Raw genomic sequence first — 20,367 nt, forward strand, 5'->3', positions numbered from 1 at the left:
GGGAAGAATTTCATCCTTGTATCTAATCTCAGTCTCTCCTTTGTCAGTTTAAAGCCATCCCTCCTTGTCCTGTCCCTACAGGCCCTTGTAAAAAGTCCCCCTCCAGCTTGCTTGTCAGCCCTCTTTAGGTACTGGAGAAAAGAGCTGAAGTCAAACAAGACAGATTTGCTGTTGTTGGTAGTGGGAAATGTAAGATTTACAGCTATGAAACAGCCACATTTGATAGAAGGTGCCAATGGTTAAATAATACAGTCTGTAGTCCAGAAATGAAAACAGTCCTATATCAACATGCAGAAACTCGCTTTTTGAAATCACCCTTTCAGTCACATACTGAATGACAAAACTTTTATCCCTTCATCACCCTCAGCAAGACTAACACAGTGTAACTTGCATTATAGTGCGAAGGGTGTGGAAACATCTTGCCCTGGTGTCCTCCACTGCCCTTGATATGCAGTAATTCTACACTAAGGTGAACCAGTGTATTGACAATATCAACTTCTGGGTGAAGAAGGAGGGCTGAAGATTAAAGCCAAACAAAACAAAGCTGATGCTCTTGGTGGGAGCAAAAACATTTGAAGATTTTACAAAACAGATATTTTGTAAAAATATTACAGTAATTATCAGGCTTTATGTAACCCTCTTTTGCTGCAGAGAATAGAGATATTTCATGTGCCCTTTTAATTTTCTTACTAGTGCTCTTCCTTTGTATGTGAGATGTATTTCCGCAGTAATCTTTTGTTCCTAGCTTTAAAACATTCCTGGCACCAATTGTGACCATTATTTGAAGTTAAATATGTGTCCAGTGGAGTGATCTTTGCAAAGGGATACGTTTGGCAGCTGTATAGAGTGCAGACCTGTGGGCAACTTCAAGCTTGTCTTAAACCCTTAGAGGCTTAACTGGACCTTTACGTATTTCTTTGAGTTATTTATATAATGGTTTTGGTTTTTTTCTTTCAGGTTCATTGTAGGGAAAGAAGAAATCCCCACTCATTCGTTTTCACCTGAAACAGCATTTTCAAAACAGATAGAAAGATAAAGCCCTGTGAAAAAGTATCACATCCAATGAACATACTGACTCTGACAAAAAAGCTCATGGACAAAGTGTGAGTCAAAGAAACAGCAAACAAACAGAACAGAATGAATCATTCTTTACTTAGGTCACTTGAATGTTTTGTTACATTCTATTTGACAATGCTTTATAATGCTTTTGCTTTGCATTTAAGTGCTTTGCATTTCATTGTTACTGGGTAGCTGGCAGTGGCAAATGATGGAACTCTGATAAAAGAAAAATTCAAGACATTTATGTCATAGCAGTGACTTGCAGCGTGCACTTGTCTAATGAGGGAAGGTAAATTCAGTCAATTCTGAGTTGCAGAGTGGTGCTTACTTTGCAGTTTTCAGCACAACCAGCTCATGGGGTGGTTCTGCTGGTGCTTGTAGTGATATTAAGGAAGGGAAATTGCACAGCAGCAGACCTTAGGTCACCATAAGTGACTGTAACATCATCTTTTGGGGAGCTACATTCCTGTATTGCACAGCAGGAACTGCCTGAGAATGCGATTGATAGCATGTGGCCTGCCTCCACTGTCAGCAATTGTAAAGCAAAAGAGTGAGTCTGAAACTGTTTTGCACAAGTTCAGAGCTAGACAGTTGAAGTTAGGTTAGTTAGGTGCACTCCTGTCTACAGGATACAGGTTATTGCCCTTAGTATGAGCTTGAAGAAATTACATCAGATAGATTTTCAGTTCAGGCGATGTACTTCTGCTGGGCTTGATTTGTCAGCTTCAGGTACGTTGGGTACCACAAAGTGACATTTATTTACAGGGAAGGTGGAAAAAAAATGGGATCTGTTCATACCACAGCTATCAATATTCATTGCCATTGACCTCTCCATGAGCAATTTTATGACCACATCTTTACCTGATTCCATGCAGAGAGGAACAGCTCTTCAAGTGCATTGTGTTCTCAAAGTCAGCAGTGGCTTTTCAGGCATAACTGTTTCAGATAACAAAAGACCTCCAAGGAGAAGGCAGCTCCAGCCTTATGCAGATCCTTTTAGCTGAGTTACTTATACCCATTTTGTCTTAAATACCTCTTACTCAGTTTGCTATAGATATTTCATAGCTCCTCCACTGTTCATTAATACAAGGATCTGTGGGTGAACAAGAGCATTTTTGCTTTAAGGTTTTTCAATTCCCAACTCAGACATGGAGAAAACTTTTGGATTTCAGTCCTACTGCTCTGCCAGGTTTCTCTTCCATATGGTTCTTTTCAGTATAATTGAGTCTAAATGCCTGTAACCTGATCACATTCTCATTACAATTTTTTGCTGCATAAACTGACCCCACAGATGATTTATGGCCATTACACTTTATAGTACACGACTCAGAACTTCCAACATATTTGACACAGTATATAAATTGTGTCATTTATTTTGCATTAAAACTTAAATACTTGGCTATAGGAAAATATAATGTTCAGACCTGGTATGACATTACTTCTTGTAATTCTGCATAATGCAGGGCTAACAACTGTACAATCCATGCATCCCACCATCCCAAGCCAGGCTCTTTAAATGCTCAAGGTCAAATTCTCAGCTTGAAGTCAGGGATACATAAAAATCTATATAGTAGGAGCAATAGCGTAGAAGTGGAAGGCTTGTAATTCAAAGAAGTCTCACAGGGCTTCTCTGCATTTGTATGTTCTGCATTGCCCTCCAGTGAACCTTACAATGGTATGAAAGATGTAAGGTTGCAGATATCAAGTGTCCTTCCAGAACCACAGAGCAGAGACAGGACTGGGAAGGGTCACGTCACTTCTCCATGTTCACCACAGCAGAAATTTGTTCTTTAATTCAGCAATTTAATGTGTTAGCCTGGCAAGAGGTTGGCTCCAAGTAAGTTTGCAGACACTTCTTGTTGTACAACTCAAGTATTGTTCTTTTTATTATCCTTTTATAGCATCATAAAAGTTTCACAGTGCCCTTCGGTGGGTAATGGAGAGAATGAGTGGTGGGGAAAATAGAACTTTATGTATTTTAGGTAAGAAAAAATTATGAAGTCTCTTGTTGATGATGCTGAAAACAGGTACAGGTTAATATGTGTTTCATTGTGCTCTTTGCAGGTGCAAACATGGCCCAAGGCACAGATGCTGTAAACACTACGGAGATAATTGCATCTCATATTGTATTAAAGTAAGTGCAGAAAAAGTTATATTGACAGACCCTGGCAAAGTCTTTAGTTGGAAAAAGCGTATACATATAGTGAGAAAGGAGCCTGTTACTCATTCTCCTTCTGTTGAAATGTGACAAGCCTGAAACAGGTTTTCTCAATTTAGGACGGGGTGGTGGTGGGGTTTAAAGTTCCTGGTCTCTCAGGTTAGCTGTAGTGAATGAATAACATACAAATGTGTGGGAAAACATGGGCTAGCAAGCAAGGAACTTGTTTAACTATGTGATGCACTTGAGAGCTGAGACCACTTGTGCCTCCACCCGAAATCAGTCACTGGGAATGTGGCTGCTCTGGCACGCTGCTGCCCAGCCCCATGCCCACTCCTCCATTATGTTATTTTAAGGGCTATGGGTAATGAGAGATTGGTCACAGTTGCTGCTCTCTGGACGAACTGTTCATGTTCAGTGGCATAATTCACCCTCCATCATTAATGTGATCAGTGTATGTTTCTGGATGGTTACATGAATACTGGATGAATACAGCAGCATGAATACTGGATAGAGATTTAGTTTGGCCGACATTGCGTTGGCACAGGTGGTACCAACTGCTAATGCCTCTTTTAGGAGTTGGTAAGACTCCAGAAGTTCTCCATCACTTGAACATTCACCCATTTTTATATATGGAGCAGCAAAAATGGATTTGGGGATCTTGAGATGCTTTTGATATCAATTACTTTCAAAAATAACTTCTTTAAATAAAAATTCTCCATACAATTAATGTTATCTCAGAAGCACTATGCTTAAATTTACCATCAGAAGAGACTTAGCACAGCATTCATTGATATATGTTTATTAAAAACATCATTTTGTGTTGTATTAACACTCTTTTTACACTGCAGTATATTAGCATGCCACTGTGTAACATGGATATAAGCTGTGCTGGAGCTGGTAGGATTTGAGATGGTGCTTAAGTGTTCTGCTGAATTACAATGAGAATATGCAGCTGAGTATTCATTACTAGTTTGGGGTAGTTATGTCACTTTCCTGTTGTAGCTGTGACATATTTAACAGAGCCCAGATTAAGGTTATAGTTTTACAACCTCTCACCACCATCTTAATCCACTGAATGTTTCATTCCTGAGCTCTTCTATTCAAGGCCTGACATCTCTGGAGACACAGACATTCCCTTTGCTTTGTGCTTGCCCAGTAAGTTTGCTGTTCAGTGCATCCTGGCCTGCTTTGTCTCTCATTCCCTGAATGCTCGTGTTTGGTCAGCATCCTGTGGGGAGCAAACATTCCCTGTGCCTTCGTTTTCAGAGTACTCTGTGTTTTTCCCATAGATCATCAGTGTCTGGCCTTCACAATCAGTGTGCAAGGACTGCAGCGAATATTATATTCAAAACAAGTGATTTCATGGGTTGGCATGCTGCATTTCCAGATCTCTGCTGATAGTATCTCCTAGCATGCATCTTTTCCCATGGGTACCTTGCTATAACTTCAGTCTATTGCACTTTTACGTAAAGTGCTGTCTTTCATTACTTAGGCATATTTTACAGTAATTAGCTCTTAACTACTGTTAGTCCAGGCTTGCTTTCTGAGATCCTTATTAAACTCACACAAAATCTTTATGCATTGTGCTGCATGCTCAGCAGTCAAATCTCTGTAACTCTCAAATCTCCTGTCACACTGTATTGTTTTACAAGTGCAGTTAGAATAAACAAGTAAGAATTTTTGTTCAGCTTGCTAATGGAACCCTAATGATGCCCCTTCTCCATGGGAAAACTGTCGCATGATCTGCTGGAAGAATAGTTGTGCAGATGAGTAAAGAGAGAGGTGATCTGACCAGTATGGAATATAATGAATTTGAAATGGGTATAAAACAGAAGTGTGACTGAGAAATAGGAACTAGTCTTGTTAAATTACTCTAGTTGAGAGACACAAATCTGATTTCAGGTTCTGAGTTCTTCAAATTACAGTAGACCAGCCCCACACTACTCTCTGTGTCCTGTCTTAACTGAGCGGGGAGATGTGTCAGTGATGAAGAGGAGGAAAAAAAGGGGGATATTCAGGAGTCCCTGTCTTCTTTAGTTGTTTATTCAGCATCATTTTTACAACGTTTCTCATATCCTTGGAAGGGGATAATGGGAAAAGAAAACCCAAAAGATGATAGAGCTGAACTAAGTCTAAAAAAAGACACTTTTATAAGGCTGTTCTCTCTTTAGATAAACCAGCTGTGCTTTTAAACTATACTTCATTCTTGTCCCAGTCTTGCATAGCATTTGAGTATAAATTATTCTTGACCACAATAACATAATCAGGGAAATGTCACTGAAGTGGCAGCCAGATCTTTGAATTTCCTGACGTTCTGGGGACTTGTTTTTAAACTATAAGAGAAAAAAAAATTCTTTTGATGTATTTGGATTCTAGTTAAAGATCCAAAATCCTGGAAGCATTTTTCAGTTCTCTCTATGGCCATTCCTGGAGTCGATCAGTAGTAACTGTCAGATGACATGACTCGAACATGTTTTTGTAATTCCATATCTGTACGGGAACTTTCCAATCTAATAATGATCTGATGAGCTGCTCACTGCCGAAACTTCCCCTCCATGCTATATTTTTCTGTACCCTTGAGCATCTCATCATTATCACATCTGAGCTTTAATTGCCATTTCTTGCCCTTTTTTTCCTGCTTCACATTTAAATGCACCTTAAGTAGCATGTAGTGATGTTACCACCTGATTTTATAGACTTCCTTTCACATTTTAAATAGCTAAAGTGCTTTAGGTTTGTAAAATGTCTAAAAAGAGCCACCAGAAGCAGTCAGAAGATGTTTTTCCCTCTTTGGATTCCACTTGATTACAATAAGGAGACATTAACCAACAGCAGTAGCCCAGTTGTCCATTTGTTCTGCTGATGCCATAGATGACACCATATAACCCTCAGAGCTTACCTAATGACCAAGATGATAAAAAGTAAATGAGATTATTTTCTGGTTATTGTAGTCTCTGTGTTCTGTCTCTTGAAGGAACATGAGCTACTGTACAGCCTGAACACATTTTAAGTATCATAACTAATACCTACCACATTACAGCAGGTTGACTCAGGTTTGGTATGTACTGAGCTCTGTTCATGTGCACACATGTGCTTTTCTGAATTCAAGTTATTGCCAATATCTTGACTGTACTATTAACTTGCTCAAAGAACAGAAGGTTTGTTTAATGAGTTTTGCAGATGTGGTTTCACCAGGCTGCTGCTTCTGGCTGAGCTGAGTCCCAACTCAGAAGTCTTCGTGGTGAAAGAGCTCTTAGCAGAGTTTTCTTCCTCACTTATGTTTATAAGTGTCCTGTGTATACTCTTCTCTGTTCTACCTCTGTTATTACTTGAAATCTTTTATGGAATATAAAAGTTACAATATTTGGTGTTAATTATAAGATGTAATACTTTCTGTGGCTCTGAAACAAACACCTGTGTGATACGGATTCACCTGTTGATGTAATGAGCTTATGTAGAAAGATGTTGTGCCCTTTTCTTGCTGTTTGGTGCATGTCAAAACTAAACCTCAGTCCTTCAGTTCGCTCTTCTAGGAAGTGGAACTTCTTTATTCATAGCTACTGGGTTATTGGATGACACAATATATTTTGTTCCATTTGATTCTCATAAACCATTTCTTGACTAGCAGTGAGTGTAACTGCTTCAGGAAGATGTTATTACTGGATGTTTGACCACAGTAGAATTTTATGTACTCCATGATGCATTATAAAGTTCTGTAGGAGGCAAAAATACGTTTGAGTTTCTGAGTTTGAAAGGTTGCTCGATCAAACCGTTTGCCAGCTGTATCTGGAATTGTTTCAGTGTCCTTGAGTATCTTCAGAAAATCATGAGCTTGGGGGTGCCTGCTTTACTTGCTAATGGAGAATGTACATAGTTTTCACATAAAACATCCTCCAAAGAGCAGATTTAATTCAGAATGATTTGAGAAGTTCAGCCACGGGGTAACAATAACGATAGGAAGCTTTGGAGGAAGTTGTAAGAAACTGGAGAGAGGAATTTGGAAAGGAAAAGTCAGTGTGGTTTTGTGACACAGTATAAGAAAACACAGCTCTGTATCCAAGGTGCAGCAGTAAGAAAAATTCATTGGAACCACATTATTCTTTCTCAGTAGCTCTGCAACGTAATCTCCTTTCCAGTTTCACCCTTTCTCTTGCTACAGGCATCACCCAGCCTCCAGTGTGGTTGAGGGAAAGTCCATGAGCACATGCCAAGCCACCAGGGTCACTTTCTAATTCTCACACTTTCTGAAAGTTATTTTTGTGGACTTTTCCCTCCTTTGGTGCTTTCTGCAGACATCTGAGTGTAGAAGTGCTCTTTTTTTCCACCGCATTACTTTCCTCTGTGTACCCGTTGCGGTTAAAAAGCTGGTCAGTAATCTGGAAATGAAGTCATCAGGATTGTTTCAAAGGACAGAATTTTAGAGGCAGAAGAGAAATAAGAGTTTTTCCTTTGAGGCCTTTCAGATATTCACAGAAGTTAAAGGAGAGTCAACTGACTGTGATTTTGTTACCTTTGCTATTTTACAGGGGAATTGGGGAAAAAAAAAACCCTAATCTTGAGTTTGAAGATGGGGCCTGCATTTACACTGTGACTGCAGAGTTGGGTTTTTAAACTGCTTGAAGTCAAAAATAAGTACTTCTGTAGATGTTTTCTGCTTTTCCTTTTCCTGAATTTATGGTTTCTTACCACAAAATCTTTCCTTCTTTTCTCTAGGGCTTCATTAGGATGTTTAGCATCGGTTACCTGATCCAGTGTTGCCTTCGGATTCCATCCACCTTCCGGCATCTGTTTACAAAGCCATCCCGGCTACTTTCACTCTTCTACAACAAGGAAAACTTCCAGCTTGGAGCTTTTCTGGGATCTTTTGTCAGTATATACAAAGTAAGCTTAAAACATACAGAAATGACAAATGCCGTGGGGTTTATTTTGCTTTTCAGAATGTCACAAAGAGCTAAGTGTAGCCACTAAATATTACTGGTAGTGTTTGCTCTACAGCAACAAATTCTATAGTATTGCAGTAATCAAATCATAAATAGAAAACTAGTCTTCTGTTCTGTGTGCTCTTGCTATCATTTCTGAGCAAACCAGATGTATTGTGCAGCATGGTATCAAGATCAGGAGTTAGGGTGTACTTCAGAGAAAGTGAATTGAGCAGTAGCAGCAGTGTTGCCACAGGAGAAACCATTTGCAGATTGTTTTGGGCTCAAATATCTGGAATTCTAACTTGATTCTAATTAGCAGGAGATTGCAGAACATATATCACATGCAGCTGAGGAGACTGCGCTTACCACTTGGAAATGTACTCTTCTACACCATTATAAAATGACAGATTGCAAACTGATGGGCATTCACACAGCATTGTTGGGATTAATTAGATGATGTTTATTTATGCCAGAAGAGAATGTGACAAAGCACACACCCGGGGGGAGAATATATTAAATAGTGCAGGTGCCGAAGTGGCTTTTGCACTTTTATAGTCTTAATCACACATGCTGGTTTTCAACTGCCACTTTACTGGCTCTGTAAAGTTAAGATAATTCTGTATTACTGTGGAAGCTGAGATAATTTTGACGTCTTTTAAAAGCTTCAGTTGCAAAGTGTAATTTGGTTCTATAGATACTCATTTTACAAGGGTGATGTGCTCTGACGTTTGCTTATAGTAAGTAAAGGAGAGTATAGGAGCTGAAATAACAGGAGATTGTGAAGAAATACAAGAAAATACATTTTCATGTGAGGGCGGCCAAATATTGGAACAGGTTGCCCAGTGAGGCTGTGTAGTCTCTATACTTGGAGGTGCTTAGAACTCAACTGGACAGAGATACCTGCTCTAATTAGATCTGCTTCAGGCTGGAGCAGATGATCTCTAGAGGTCCCTTCCAACATAAATCATTCTTTGATTCTGTGAAGAACACACATTAGATGGATTAAAAGGCTGACATGAAGTATCAAAGTGTCTCAAAGTAGACATCATTACTATAGTATTACATACTATTTCAAAGTATACATCACTGGACTGTCATACTGAACTATATAATGTTCTGTTGGTGCCATCAGCACTGGACTGAGCTTTTCTAAGCTGATCTTGAACCTTTAACAGAAATTTACCAGGGGTAAAATTTGGAGACACAGTCTGGCTTTCCAAAACAGTTGAACAAAACCAATGCAGAGGATAAGGCAGATGTGGAACAATCCAGATAGTTTGGTGACCTGCAGTCATCCAAATGAAATACGTTTTAATACAGCCTCAGCCACAGTTACATCTGTTCTGCCCTGAACAACTGTGTATTGTTGTCTGTGTCAACAAACAGGTTATTATGAATATCATGGTGTCTTTTAACCATATGCAGGTCTAACTTTTTAGTTTAGTATGTTTTCCTAGTTCCAGAATATATTAGATGTACGGAAAAACCTTGAGATGTTTGGTGTATAGTTGAAAACAGACTTTATCGTGGGAAAGTCCAGACAACTACAGCAAATATAGATTGATGTGAATTCAAGATAAGCATTGGGATTAAATTGGTATTCAAATTGGATTGATCTGCTGTCTGATTTTGAAAGAAATGGTAGTGGTAAATAGGTTTCGGATACTGTGGATTATGGCTATTCTCACATGACACAATTCATACTGGGTTATATTACTAGACTATAGAGGAGTGTCTCTGTGCCTTATGAAAGAGAAATAACTAGGACTAATCCTGCTGTCTGTTTCACCTGCAGGGTACTAGTTGCTTCCTGCGTTGGGTACGAAACCTAGATGATGAGCTTCATGCACTTATAGCGGGTGAGTCCATGAAAAGAAGTGTATATTGCCTCTGTTGGCACTTTACCTCTTGTCTGTTCTCTCATTCCCTTTTCTGACTCCTATGATGAAAATAGGACTCTGTACATCAAGATTGTAAGGCAAATTCAGTCAAATGCTGTGGGGTTTATGGTCAGCTTCAAGGATTTTATACAAATGTAAACTTGTCCTTTTATTTTCCAACTGTAGAGATGTGAGTTTCAAATGACTCCTCCATAAGTGACAGAAGACCAGTTTGAAAGGATGGGCTCCACAGGATCCAAAGAAGGACCTTTTGCCATGAGATCTGTGTGTGGTGCAGGCCCTTCCTTGCTATTACATACTGGAACCTCAAGGGTCTCTCTTTGTGGGATGAGAGAGGAAATTTAAGCCCTGAACTACAGATTTGTTTCAGGGTTCCAAAACTTCTCTTTTTAATGACAAAATCCATATTTTGATGGGCGGCACAGGGACATCACTGAACTTCATTGTAGCAACAGATTACAATCCTGTGCAGTGTCTCCTGAGCTGACATACTGCAACGTAAATCGCAGTCTTAACAATCCTTTTGTTTTCTAATTGTTACAGGGTGTCTAGCAGGAATTTCCATGATGTTTTACAAAAGTACTACTATCTCTATGTATCTGGCATCCAAATTAGTAGAGGTAAGATACTACCTTGTAGCAGAGCTCTTTATTTCATCTGTCTTTTCAAGGCAGAAGAAGACCTGCACAGGCTTTGCTGGACGATTCCAGTACAATACAAAGCTGTGTGGCAGTGGTGTGTTTGAGTACATGTGTGTCAAGAGGCAGGGCCTTTCTGTGGTCTCATTTCTTTCTTACTTTATTTTCTGTGACTCATTTTAAAAGTCCTTTATCCGCAGGTCTCTGTGTATGTTCTCCATGAATTGTTTTACTCTCCTGACAGCCCTTTGCTTTGTAGCTTTTGCAGACTTTTTAAATCTGGAAGTTCCAAGAATTCTGCCAGAAACATAAATCAGACCTCGTCCTTAATTGCAGATTTATTGCCAAAAGCTACAGCTTCACTTCCTGCCTTTGTTCCCTAATTTTGGCATTCAACAGTCTGAGATAACTCAAAATAGCTTAGGTCTTAGTCTATAGCTGGAGCTGTTTGTCAGTATACTTCAACTGATTGAATTCCCAGCTTTGCAATGAACTTCGTTCTAATTACTGTTTTTCAGGCTTGAATTATGCCTATGAACTTGTTAAAATGAGAAGCCCAGGGAAGAATAGAGTTTGTAGAGATTGGATTCGCTGATGAAACTTTGCTAACCAGTTTCTGATGTCTTACTCTGCTTTTTCCACAAAATCAGGATTTAGCCACGGTTATTTTCCCAACAGCACCACAGGAATAAGTTGGGAACTTTCTCCTGTTATGCATCCTCCCCGAATCACAAAGCAGACCTCAAGGGCCTCGTGTCCTAGTGTTATTTATCCACCTCCACTACCAGAGTAGAACTCATTTCAAAGAATACAAAAAGAAGGAACCTTTATTCTTGTGAAGCATAAAATTAAACATAAAAAGGGAAGACATCCTCTGTTTATTCTTGCTTCTTGTAATCCTAGGCCAAGCTCTGAAGGTAGTTCACATGTTGTTATGTAAAAGCAAATCTGAGTTATCCATATTGATTTTTAGAACGCCAATTGTAAAAAAAACCCCAATATTATCTTATATTGCTGATAGTTTTCTCTGGAGTTTGAGACGTTGTGGCTGCAGTGAAATAAGAAAAGTGCTGTGTGTTCTTTCTTTCCCTTATCATCTTATTCAAGCCAAGGGTAACTGACCGAAGAGGCGTGTGCTGCTTTGGAAGGTCAAGCTGTGCTCAGGAAAATAAACTTTACATGTTTTCTCAGAAAGTAAAGTATGTGATTTCAAGCTGTTTAAGAACAGTGAATATTCACTTTGTTGGGATAGTTATTGCATTGTTCTTTTGCTTGTTTAAAATGAAGAATTCCACACAGCAAACTTTCCCTTTTTATCTCTGAGGTCTGTACTAGCCTTTTCAACACCCAGAGCTGTTGCTAGGTCCTGTTCTGTGCATTAATAGCCTCTCACTTTATTGATATTGGGTAACTTCTGTAAGCCATCTCCATCAATGTCACCTTTCTGGGCATATACAAAAACATAGGAGAGTAGGTTAGTAATGTTGACATGGTTTTTTGAAAAGGTAAAAATAAATAAGAGCTAAAAAGCTACTTTATTTTGCTTCATTCAGCATTTTTTTGTTTATTTTTATAGACTATATACTTCAAAGGCATTGAAGCAGGGAAGGTTCCCTATTTTCCTCATGCAGATAGCATCATCTATGCCATTTCCACGTCGATATGCTTTCAGGCAGTAAGTATGATGTTCTTTATGTCAAATGCTGAATGAAATGAGGAGCACAGGGTTACAGTGATTCCAGCAAGATGCTGGGAATCAGCTCCTGCTTTTGAGTGTCATTGTGGGAAGATCATTTCTAGGACTCAAATTTCTAATATGCTTGTAGCTGAACACATTATGCAAAGCACTGAAATCTGTGGAAAGGATCTTCAAATGCATTGACCTAGAGGATGAATGTCAATGCATGGACTTTCATAAGGATATGAAGGGACAATTTGTCAAGGAGACAGATAGTATATTGTAATATTTTAATAAATATAACCCTTTTAACACCCATAAAAGTTTTTAATCAACTGGAAGTTTTTACTTTAAGCTAACTTGAAGTTGCCTAATTGAAAAAAATCTGCCAAAGTTAGTAAGAAAATCTGAAGTTTATGTTCAAACAAGCTGTAGTTATCATTGTTTTCAGTTACATGCCTTCAGCTTCAGTTCACTTACCAGCTGCATCAGCTGGAAAGCTCCTTTTCAGGGGTACCCAAATTACTCTTCTGTTCTACTATATCTCCATTTGTAGACCTGCTGCTGAAACATCCCACTGCATGTTTTCTGGACCTCCATAGCTATATGTATTTTTGTACCCCTCAATAAAGATAGTATAAAATGACCCTAAAACAGTCATTTGTGCTTAACAGTGTAGTGCGACTCCTCCTCATTGCTCCCAAAGGGAATATCTCTCATTTAAGTATCCAAGAGAACTGATATTTTAATGCTTGGGATGTGCCTAAAGATCTGCAGCGTTGAGATCTCCAAAATAACCACTGGCAAGGACTATCATATCAGGCTAACAGAAATAATGTTTGTATGAGAAAAGAGGAAAGGATTTTTCATTACTTAATAACTGATTGGAAAAAAGACTCCAAGAATAGAAGTAAATTGCTAGGTTTAGGAGGGAGGAAGGAAGGAAGGGGAAATTAGCAATGGGATCTGTGCTGAGACATTTGTTACTCACTATATTCGTAAGTGACCTGGAAAAGTAATGAAATAGCAGACAAGGATTTGGGTTATATAACATTATTTAAGATATGTAACATGAAATATAAAGAAATGGAATATCACAAAATGCAGAGTAGCATAAAATACTAGATAAATTTGGCATCCACGAGTGCAAAATTGTATATGTATGAATAATAAGGATTATTGCTGCTTTCTCTGCAATGAGATCTAAGTTATCTGCCACCCCTCTTGAATTGCAGTCTTGTGGGAATATTGGTATGCTGGTGGGGGGCATAGAGAGTGTTGCATTCAGCTGTAAGCTGCTTGTCTGGTGGTAATTCTGGCCATTGGCAGGTGATCACAGCTGCTTTCAGAGCATGAATTAGGAGATGATGTTTTAAAAATTAAATACATATTTATATTTCATGTAACACATATCCATAACTATCCTTTCACTGGGTTTGGCAATGTTTTGTAGCAGCTGAAGCTTTTCCCTGGCGCTCAGCAGGCTCTGACTCAGTTCTCTCCTTGCAGGCTGTCATGGAAGTTCAGAACCTGAGACCTTCATACTGGAAGTTTCTTCTACGACTAACAAGGGGCAGGTATGTAGTCAGGGGTATGTTATGGCTTGTCCAAGCACATCATTGATCACACTTAGCTTTCCATGTCATTCGCTGTCAACAGCAGAGCTGTAGTAGTACATATGGGCTAATTTCCTGGGTATTTGCTTTTCAGCTGGTTTCCAATCCACTGGAAGTCCTTCGCTGCTGAAGTGATGTTGCTGGGTTTAGTCTAATGACAGGAGCAAAGACTTAAATCTAGTTAAGACTGTTTAGCAGACAAGGGTTTTACTTGAAGCCTTATTTATCTTTTAGTTCACTTGGAGGGTGGAATGCTTTCAGATTTCAGTGGAAAATGAAGAATTCAGTAAACAACTATACAGACTAAAGAAATCACTTAGTATGTGCAGTGACTGCCAACATGGTATTAGTAGTAATGTTTAAAAGCATTAGTAGAAATGTCAGAGTATTTGCTAAGAATACTTTGAAGATTCATTAGGGTTTTTTTATAGGCCATTTATATAAATTCAGAAAGGAATCTTTTTTCCTTGGAAAACTAATGAAAAATTTCCACTTATTATAACCATAAATTTACACTGTAATATCTTACTGGATATTTTTTCTCTTATTTGCTGCAGGGATCTAAAATGCTGACTCTTTAAAATAGGTTTTGCTAGAACTGATTTCTAAAAATACAGTTTAATGAAGTGTATACTATTACTCTGGTGTGTAAGGCATCAGTGCAAACATCAGGAACAAGACATCGAAATCTCAGTGTAGATAGGGTTTAGGAATGGGATTATACAAGGTAACGTCTGTCATGATAATGAGCTCTCCAGACTATAAAAACGGATGTGAAATCAGAGCCCAGTCCCTGGAACTTGTTGAACCTACACACGCCATGGCACAGCACACTCTTAGCTGGACAGGAGGTGACTGAATACACGGCTAGACATCGTAGGCACTTTTTGGGATGCTTGGAGGCAGCCTGCAGGCAACCTCTGAGGCCGAACAGACATGGTACAGGGGTGACATCAGTGCAGATGTCCAATTTTGGCTGCATTTTTCCCTCTTGTCCTAATCCTAAGATTGCTTTAATTGAAACAGATGAGGGGAAAATAAATTCTTTTCTGCTTATTTCTTTTATCTGAAGCAAATTTCTGTAATAGTAATTTTGACACTCCATAGAAGTGATTTCTTTTGACATTCCGTAGGTCTTTACAGTTTTGAATATGAAATTAAATGGAAATAGGTTGTAATACCCCTAAAGCTGTTAACCAGACATGGGCAAGCACAGCCAGAGTTTGCTCTGCTGGCACAAGAAGGAACAGTAGTGTTTTGTTTGACTTTTCTTTGCGGAGTTAAAAGTAGGACAGGACTCTTCCCTTTGTCACAAGTGTGCTCTATAAAGTGCATCTACACAAAGCACTACTAAACAGATATGTCAGATGTGGTTTCTTTTTAATCTTTATTGCCCAAAAGGAAAACTTGTAACCTCTAAACAGTGCAGGTCTGTTTATAAAGATTTGGGTGGTGTTCCATGAAATTAAATAATTTTAACAATAATTCTACTCTTTTTCATAATTAAATGAATAATCCATTCCTGCCTTCATGTCTCTTCTTTTCCAGGTTTGCTCTCATGAACAGGAAAGCTTTAGATGTATTTGGTACTGAAGCATCTAAGTACTTCAAGGATTTCACACCTAAGCTTGACCCAAGATACACTGTTGTACCACCAGAGCTACCGCTGGAGTTGTCTTGAACACGACAGTATATCTTGTCATTGAATGTGATCAGCTTTTTGTCCTGAGAAGTTAATTAACTTAACAGTCGTATATATGGAGGAGGGCTTGGGCTCCACTTCAGTATTATTTCAATGAGAAATGCTTTTTACCAATCAAAAGTACTGAAGCTTTGCAGGAAAGTGTGGCTTAATGATTAAGCCCCTTCCATAAGCAGAAACTATTTTTGGATGACTGTAGTTGGTTGGCAGTCTGCTAGATTCCTGAATGAATGAAACAAATGAGTAATATATTTTAGAGAAGTAAAATATAAATTATCCATAACAACTTCCAGAAAAATCTGTAGTTCATGGTAGTAAAACTAAAAGTAATTCTTAATTTAGAAAGGAAGACAAGTGGCATAGTTTAGGTCCAGAATTTTACCTGATCTTACAGCTATTGCAGTCAGGTAGAAATGCCTCCTTGGAGTTCTAAATTGTGTCACTGCCCACTGGTTGTTTAAAACAGCAGTATCTTTACACAGCTATAGCTGCAAAATAAGGGATTCCTCTGGAAAAGAAAATACATGTTAATACAGAAACCACATGCCAGGGCTGTGAATCCCACTGGCGATGCGGATAACAGAGAAGGCAAGTGGGAAGGCGGTACCAGCGGCTGCTGCATGGCAAGGAGCAGGGGGTGTGGTGGTTAGGATCTGCCAAGTGGAAAAGGACAGAAGCCGTGGAGGAAGGGATGAAACGTTCCGGGCTCCGCGATGGTGCTGGGAACAGCCGGCTGTTCCAGACCTAAAAAAAGCCGAGAACAAAACAAAACTCCCCCAAAATACACCAAAATGAAATGTTTGTTTTTAAAGGGCTTGACACTGTCGCTTTCGATGGTGCATGGGGTTGTTTGTCAAGCTGCAGCGCCAGCCAGCATTTCAAGTGTTTCTTTTAAAGAGAGCTGACCCCCTGAGGTGAGACTCAGAGAATGGTTTTGATGGTCGTTTTAATAGGGTTTTTATCTTGTACTTGGTGAAAAGTGGTTTTCCATCGAGCCATCAGACAGCCACGACTGGGACAGTTACATTCAGTGTAATGGGGTACTCAGTGCTAATAACTACCTACACAAATTCCATCTCAATTTTACCCTGAGTATTCCTGCAGATAAGAGCTTGTGTTCTAAAGCAAGACCTAGATGTGCTAATTGCTGCTTATTTTTGCTTTTGGGGGCTCTTTCTATATTAGAATCCATTCAGGTGATGCTGAATGATGTTAGTTACCTAGAGCTTAGTGAAAAGATGAATTATATTCACATTCAACTGAAGAGAAACCAGGTAAGCCAGGGAATGGAAATTGCAGTAGGTTGCATGAGTTTTAAGAAGAAAAAAGAACAAGAAATCAGTATTTTATTGGGAGTCTTTGTCAGATGATATGAATTGGATTAATGAATAGAATCTCTGTCTTGTAATACAGCTCTAAGCATATTTTAATTCCCACTAGTTTTCTTATTACTGAGTATACAGTAATTTTGTCAGCTTTGTAGGAATGTCATGAAAATCATACCAGTCTGTGCACAAAACCTGCTTCTTCATCAGCTACTGCAACAGGGATGCTTATTGCTGGTACTAAAGGTGCTTCATCCTTTCAAACAGCAGTTGTCCAAGTTAGTGTGAATAAAGTTTTGCAAGCTAGTTTGTATGCAGTATTTTATTGCTTGAAATCTTATTTTAAAATTCCTCAAAAGGAAATAAAGAGTTAATTCAACAAGAACTTTTAAAGGATCGTAATAGGTTTGTAATGTTTTTCCACTGGAATATGGTCTGAAATATTTGACCTTGTAAAGTCTTGAGGAGTTATATATTTTAGGTAATACATTAGAACTCACACACTATATTATGAATACTTTGTAGTGTAACTATGTACCATTCCCAAACGTAAAGATATTTTATAGATGGATTCATTTTCTTCACTGGAATGACACTTGTGATTGTTTCTCTATTTGAAGTAAGAAAAATCCAAGTACTACATCTCAGCAGCTAAACAACTGTTCTGTCTCTGTTTTCCTGCTTCCAAAATCCACAGTCCTTGTAGCAAGTTATTTTTGTGTAATATAAAAAGAAATAAAAAAGTTATAAATTATTTTTATTCAGATCAAGTATATGTAAGAGGAAAAAAAATAAAGTCCTAATGTTTTTCCCAATAATAAACAGTTGCTGCTTGAAAAAGTGACTTTTTGTCGATGCTGTTGTTAAGAAGCCATCTGGTGTCATAAGTGAAGTCATATTGATTGTAAAGGAATGCCAGGAAGGTGGCTGAGCATTCAAATGGTATGGATGCATTACAGAATACAGTCCTAACGCAGTGTAAGTGAAGAGGTAGTGCCAAAAGGGACAACTTCACCTCCATGCTTCCACAGGTAATCATGCACTGTGGGTGGGGGTTATGTTGTGTTTCTTTGTTGAGCAGAGGAGCCCCAAGCTGATAATGAAGACAGTGGAAGGCTGCATGGCTCCAGCTCTGCCCATGACTGAAATAGCAGTGATTCTTCGCACTGGATGTGGCACAGCTCTCAGGGGGTTTGATCATATGATGGATATCTGTTCAAAAACATCAAATTTAATTCAAGTAGGTGATTTTGTAAAGAGGAATTCAGAGGGCACATGGGAAATGGTGGGTCAACCTGGAGAAGTTCCATTTAGGTTGCCTATAGGAAAGAAATTCTTCACTCTCATGGTGGTGAGGCACTGGCACAGGGTGCCCAGGGAAGCTGTGGCTGCCCCATCCCTGGAAGTGTTTGAGGTCAGGTTGGATGGGGCTTGGAGGAACCTGCTGTAGTGGAAGGTGTCCCTGACCATGGCATGGGTTGGAACTGGGTGAGCTTCAGTTCCTTTCCAAGCCAAACAGTTCTATGATTCTGAATGCTGGTCTGGAGACTTCCATTTCCAGATTCATGCTTATAAGCAGTAAACCCGTCACCAAGGAGACTGTCATTTCCTTCACTTCAACCCTTGCTCTGCACCTGGATGTATCCAGCACTGGAAGTACTTGCAAGTGACTGTTTGGGGGTCTCACTTTCACAAGTCCATTTCATTTGCAAAACAGACATGTTTTCTCTCACTCCTTTGAGGATACAGTGGAATAATTTGATACTTTCTATTGAGCCACTTAAAATTTTAGTTTCATGTGCTTACAGTTTAGTAGAAGATCCTGAATGTTCTGTTTATCCTGTAGGTACTTTTACAGGAAATCTGAGGAAAGGATATATTTAGTAAGGAGTCTAAAATTGCCATTGTGGATATACTGGCAAAGTCACGTCTCACTCTCCCTTGCCGTTATCCCTGCTGAAATGGGATTGCTTCACTCGGGACACAGCACTCACCTTTTGCAGGTGATGGATTGCATCCTTCCATCCCCTTCAAACACGATGCTCGTTTTACCAACAGGCTCCTTTGAACGAGGAAACAGAAACATGAATTAGAGCCTGCTTTGATCTTCAGGACTTCTTTTTCCTGGCACAGCCCCACAAGTTTTCCACTTGCTAATTAAGACAGTGGTCAGAGGAATTCCGACTATTAATGCCAAGGCTTTAGCCAGGCTGGAAGAGGCTGGTTGGAAATCCAGGAGGATGATTAATCTCACACTGGAGGAATCCAGTCGATGCTTTTTCCCCTCGGCTGCTACAGTGGAGACATAAAGAACTGCCATGGCTGTTGGAGCAGGAGCTGAAGGGACTGCTCTCAAGGCTGCTTGAAGGTGACAGAAGACCCGATCACACAGGGTCAAGGACAAAGCAAAGGCTTTTTTCTGTGTTTTCCTGTTAGTTTAAAGAGTGGAGTCCTGCTTTCCCATTGCAGGCAGTAACAGCTTGCAAGAAGGGGCAGATGGGGCTAGGGTGAACACACATTAAACTGCTGCTGCTTGCACCGTTTTTGATACAGACTTCAACAGAGTTCTGAACAGCCCAGAGGTGTTTTGCTCATTGTCTACTGCTGTGAATAGTAAATAAACAGGTAATCAGGTATTTCCAACCCAGGTCACTTGTGGTTATATTTCCATCCTAGTTTAATAGAATCACAGAATCAGCTGGGCTGGAAAAGACCTTTAAGATCATCAAGTCCAACCGTTGCCCAGCACTGCCAAGGCCACCACTGACCCATGGCAATGAGGGATTTATCTACATGGTGTGTGAACACTTCCAGGGATGGTGACCCCAGCCCTGCCCTGGGCAGCCTGTTCCAATGCCTGAGCCATGCTATCAGTGAAGAAATTGTTCCTAATACCCAGTCTAAACTCCCTGGTGCAGCTTGAGGCCATTTCTTCTTGTTCCATCTCTTGTTACTTGGGAGAAGAGACCAACCACTGGTCTGATTGTCTCAAATCATTGATGTCTCAAACTGTCTTGCACCAAAATGATTGGATACAGACGGTATCATAAGCAGTTTGTAACCAGGGCAGAAACTGACCCCCTGGTTCACCCATGACATTTTCTGTGTGATGCCCATAGCCTTGTTGGCTGTGCTGCCTGCACAGAGGTGAGCTCCGCTTGGTCTTGCCTACATCTCTGAAAACACATGGCCTTGACTCCACAGCCAGCACACCAGGGGTGATGGAGAAGGGGCCTTGAGCAACCTGGTCTGTAATGTAGTGGAAGGTGTCCCTGCCCGTGCAGGCCATTGGAACTGGATGAGTTTAAGGTCCCTTCTGACCTGAACCATTCTGTGGTCAGGTGCCTCTGTCCCTCAGACACAGC

General features: G+C 39.6%; 1 protein-coding gene across 1 annotated transcript in view; it reads left to right on the top strand.

Annotated features, from left to right (window-relative positions):
• The window catches only part of TMEM135 (transmembrane protein 135), a 164,399-nt gene extending 146,553 nt beyond the window's left edge, over positions 1-17,846 (top strand). The window contains 9 exon segments of the mRNA XM_005149693.3: positions 958-1,019; positions 1,022-1,103; positions 3,124-3,193; positions 7,934-8,101; positions 9,938-10,001; positions 10,587-10,663; positions 12,258-12,356; positions 13,869-13,936; positions 15,524-17,846. Of these exon segments, the coding sequence (XP_005149750.2) occupies positions 958-1,019; positions 1,022-1,103; positions 3,124-3,193; positions 7,934-8,101; positions 9,938-10,001; positions 10,587-10,663; positions 12,258-12,356; positions 13,869-13,936; positions 15,524-15,656 (823 nt within the window). The 3' untranslated portion in view covers positions 15,657-17,846.
• Positions 17,847-20,367: the final 2,521 nt, after the last annotated feature.

Source organism: Melopsittacus undulatus, chromosome 2 (genome assembly GCF_012275295.1).
Source record: "Melopsittacus undulatus isolate bMelUnd1 chromosome 2, bMelUnd1.mat.Z, whole genome shotgun sequence".
NCBI classification, from domain to species: domain Eukaryota; kingdom Metazoa; phylum Chordata; class Aves; order Psittaciformes; family Psittaculidae; genus Melopsittacus; species Melopsittacus undulatus.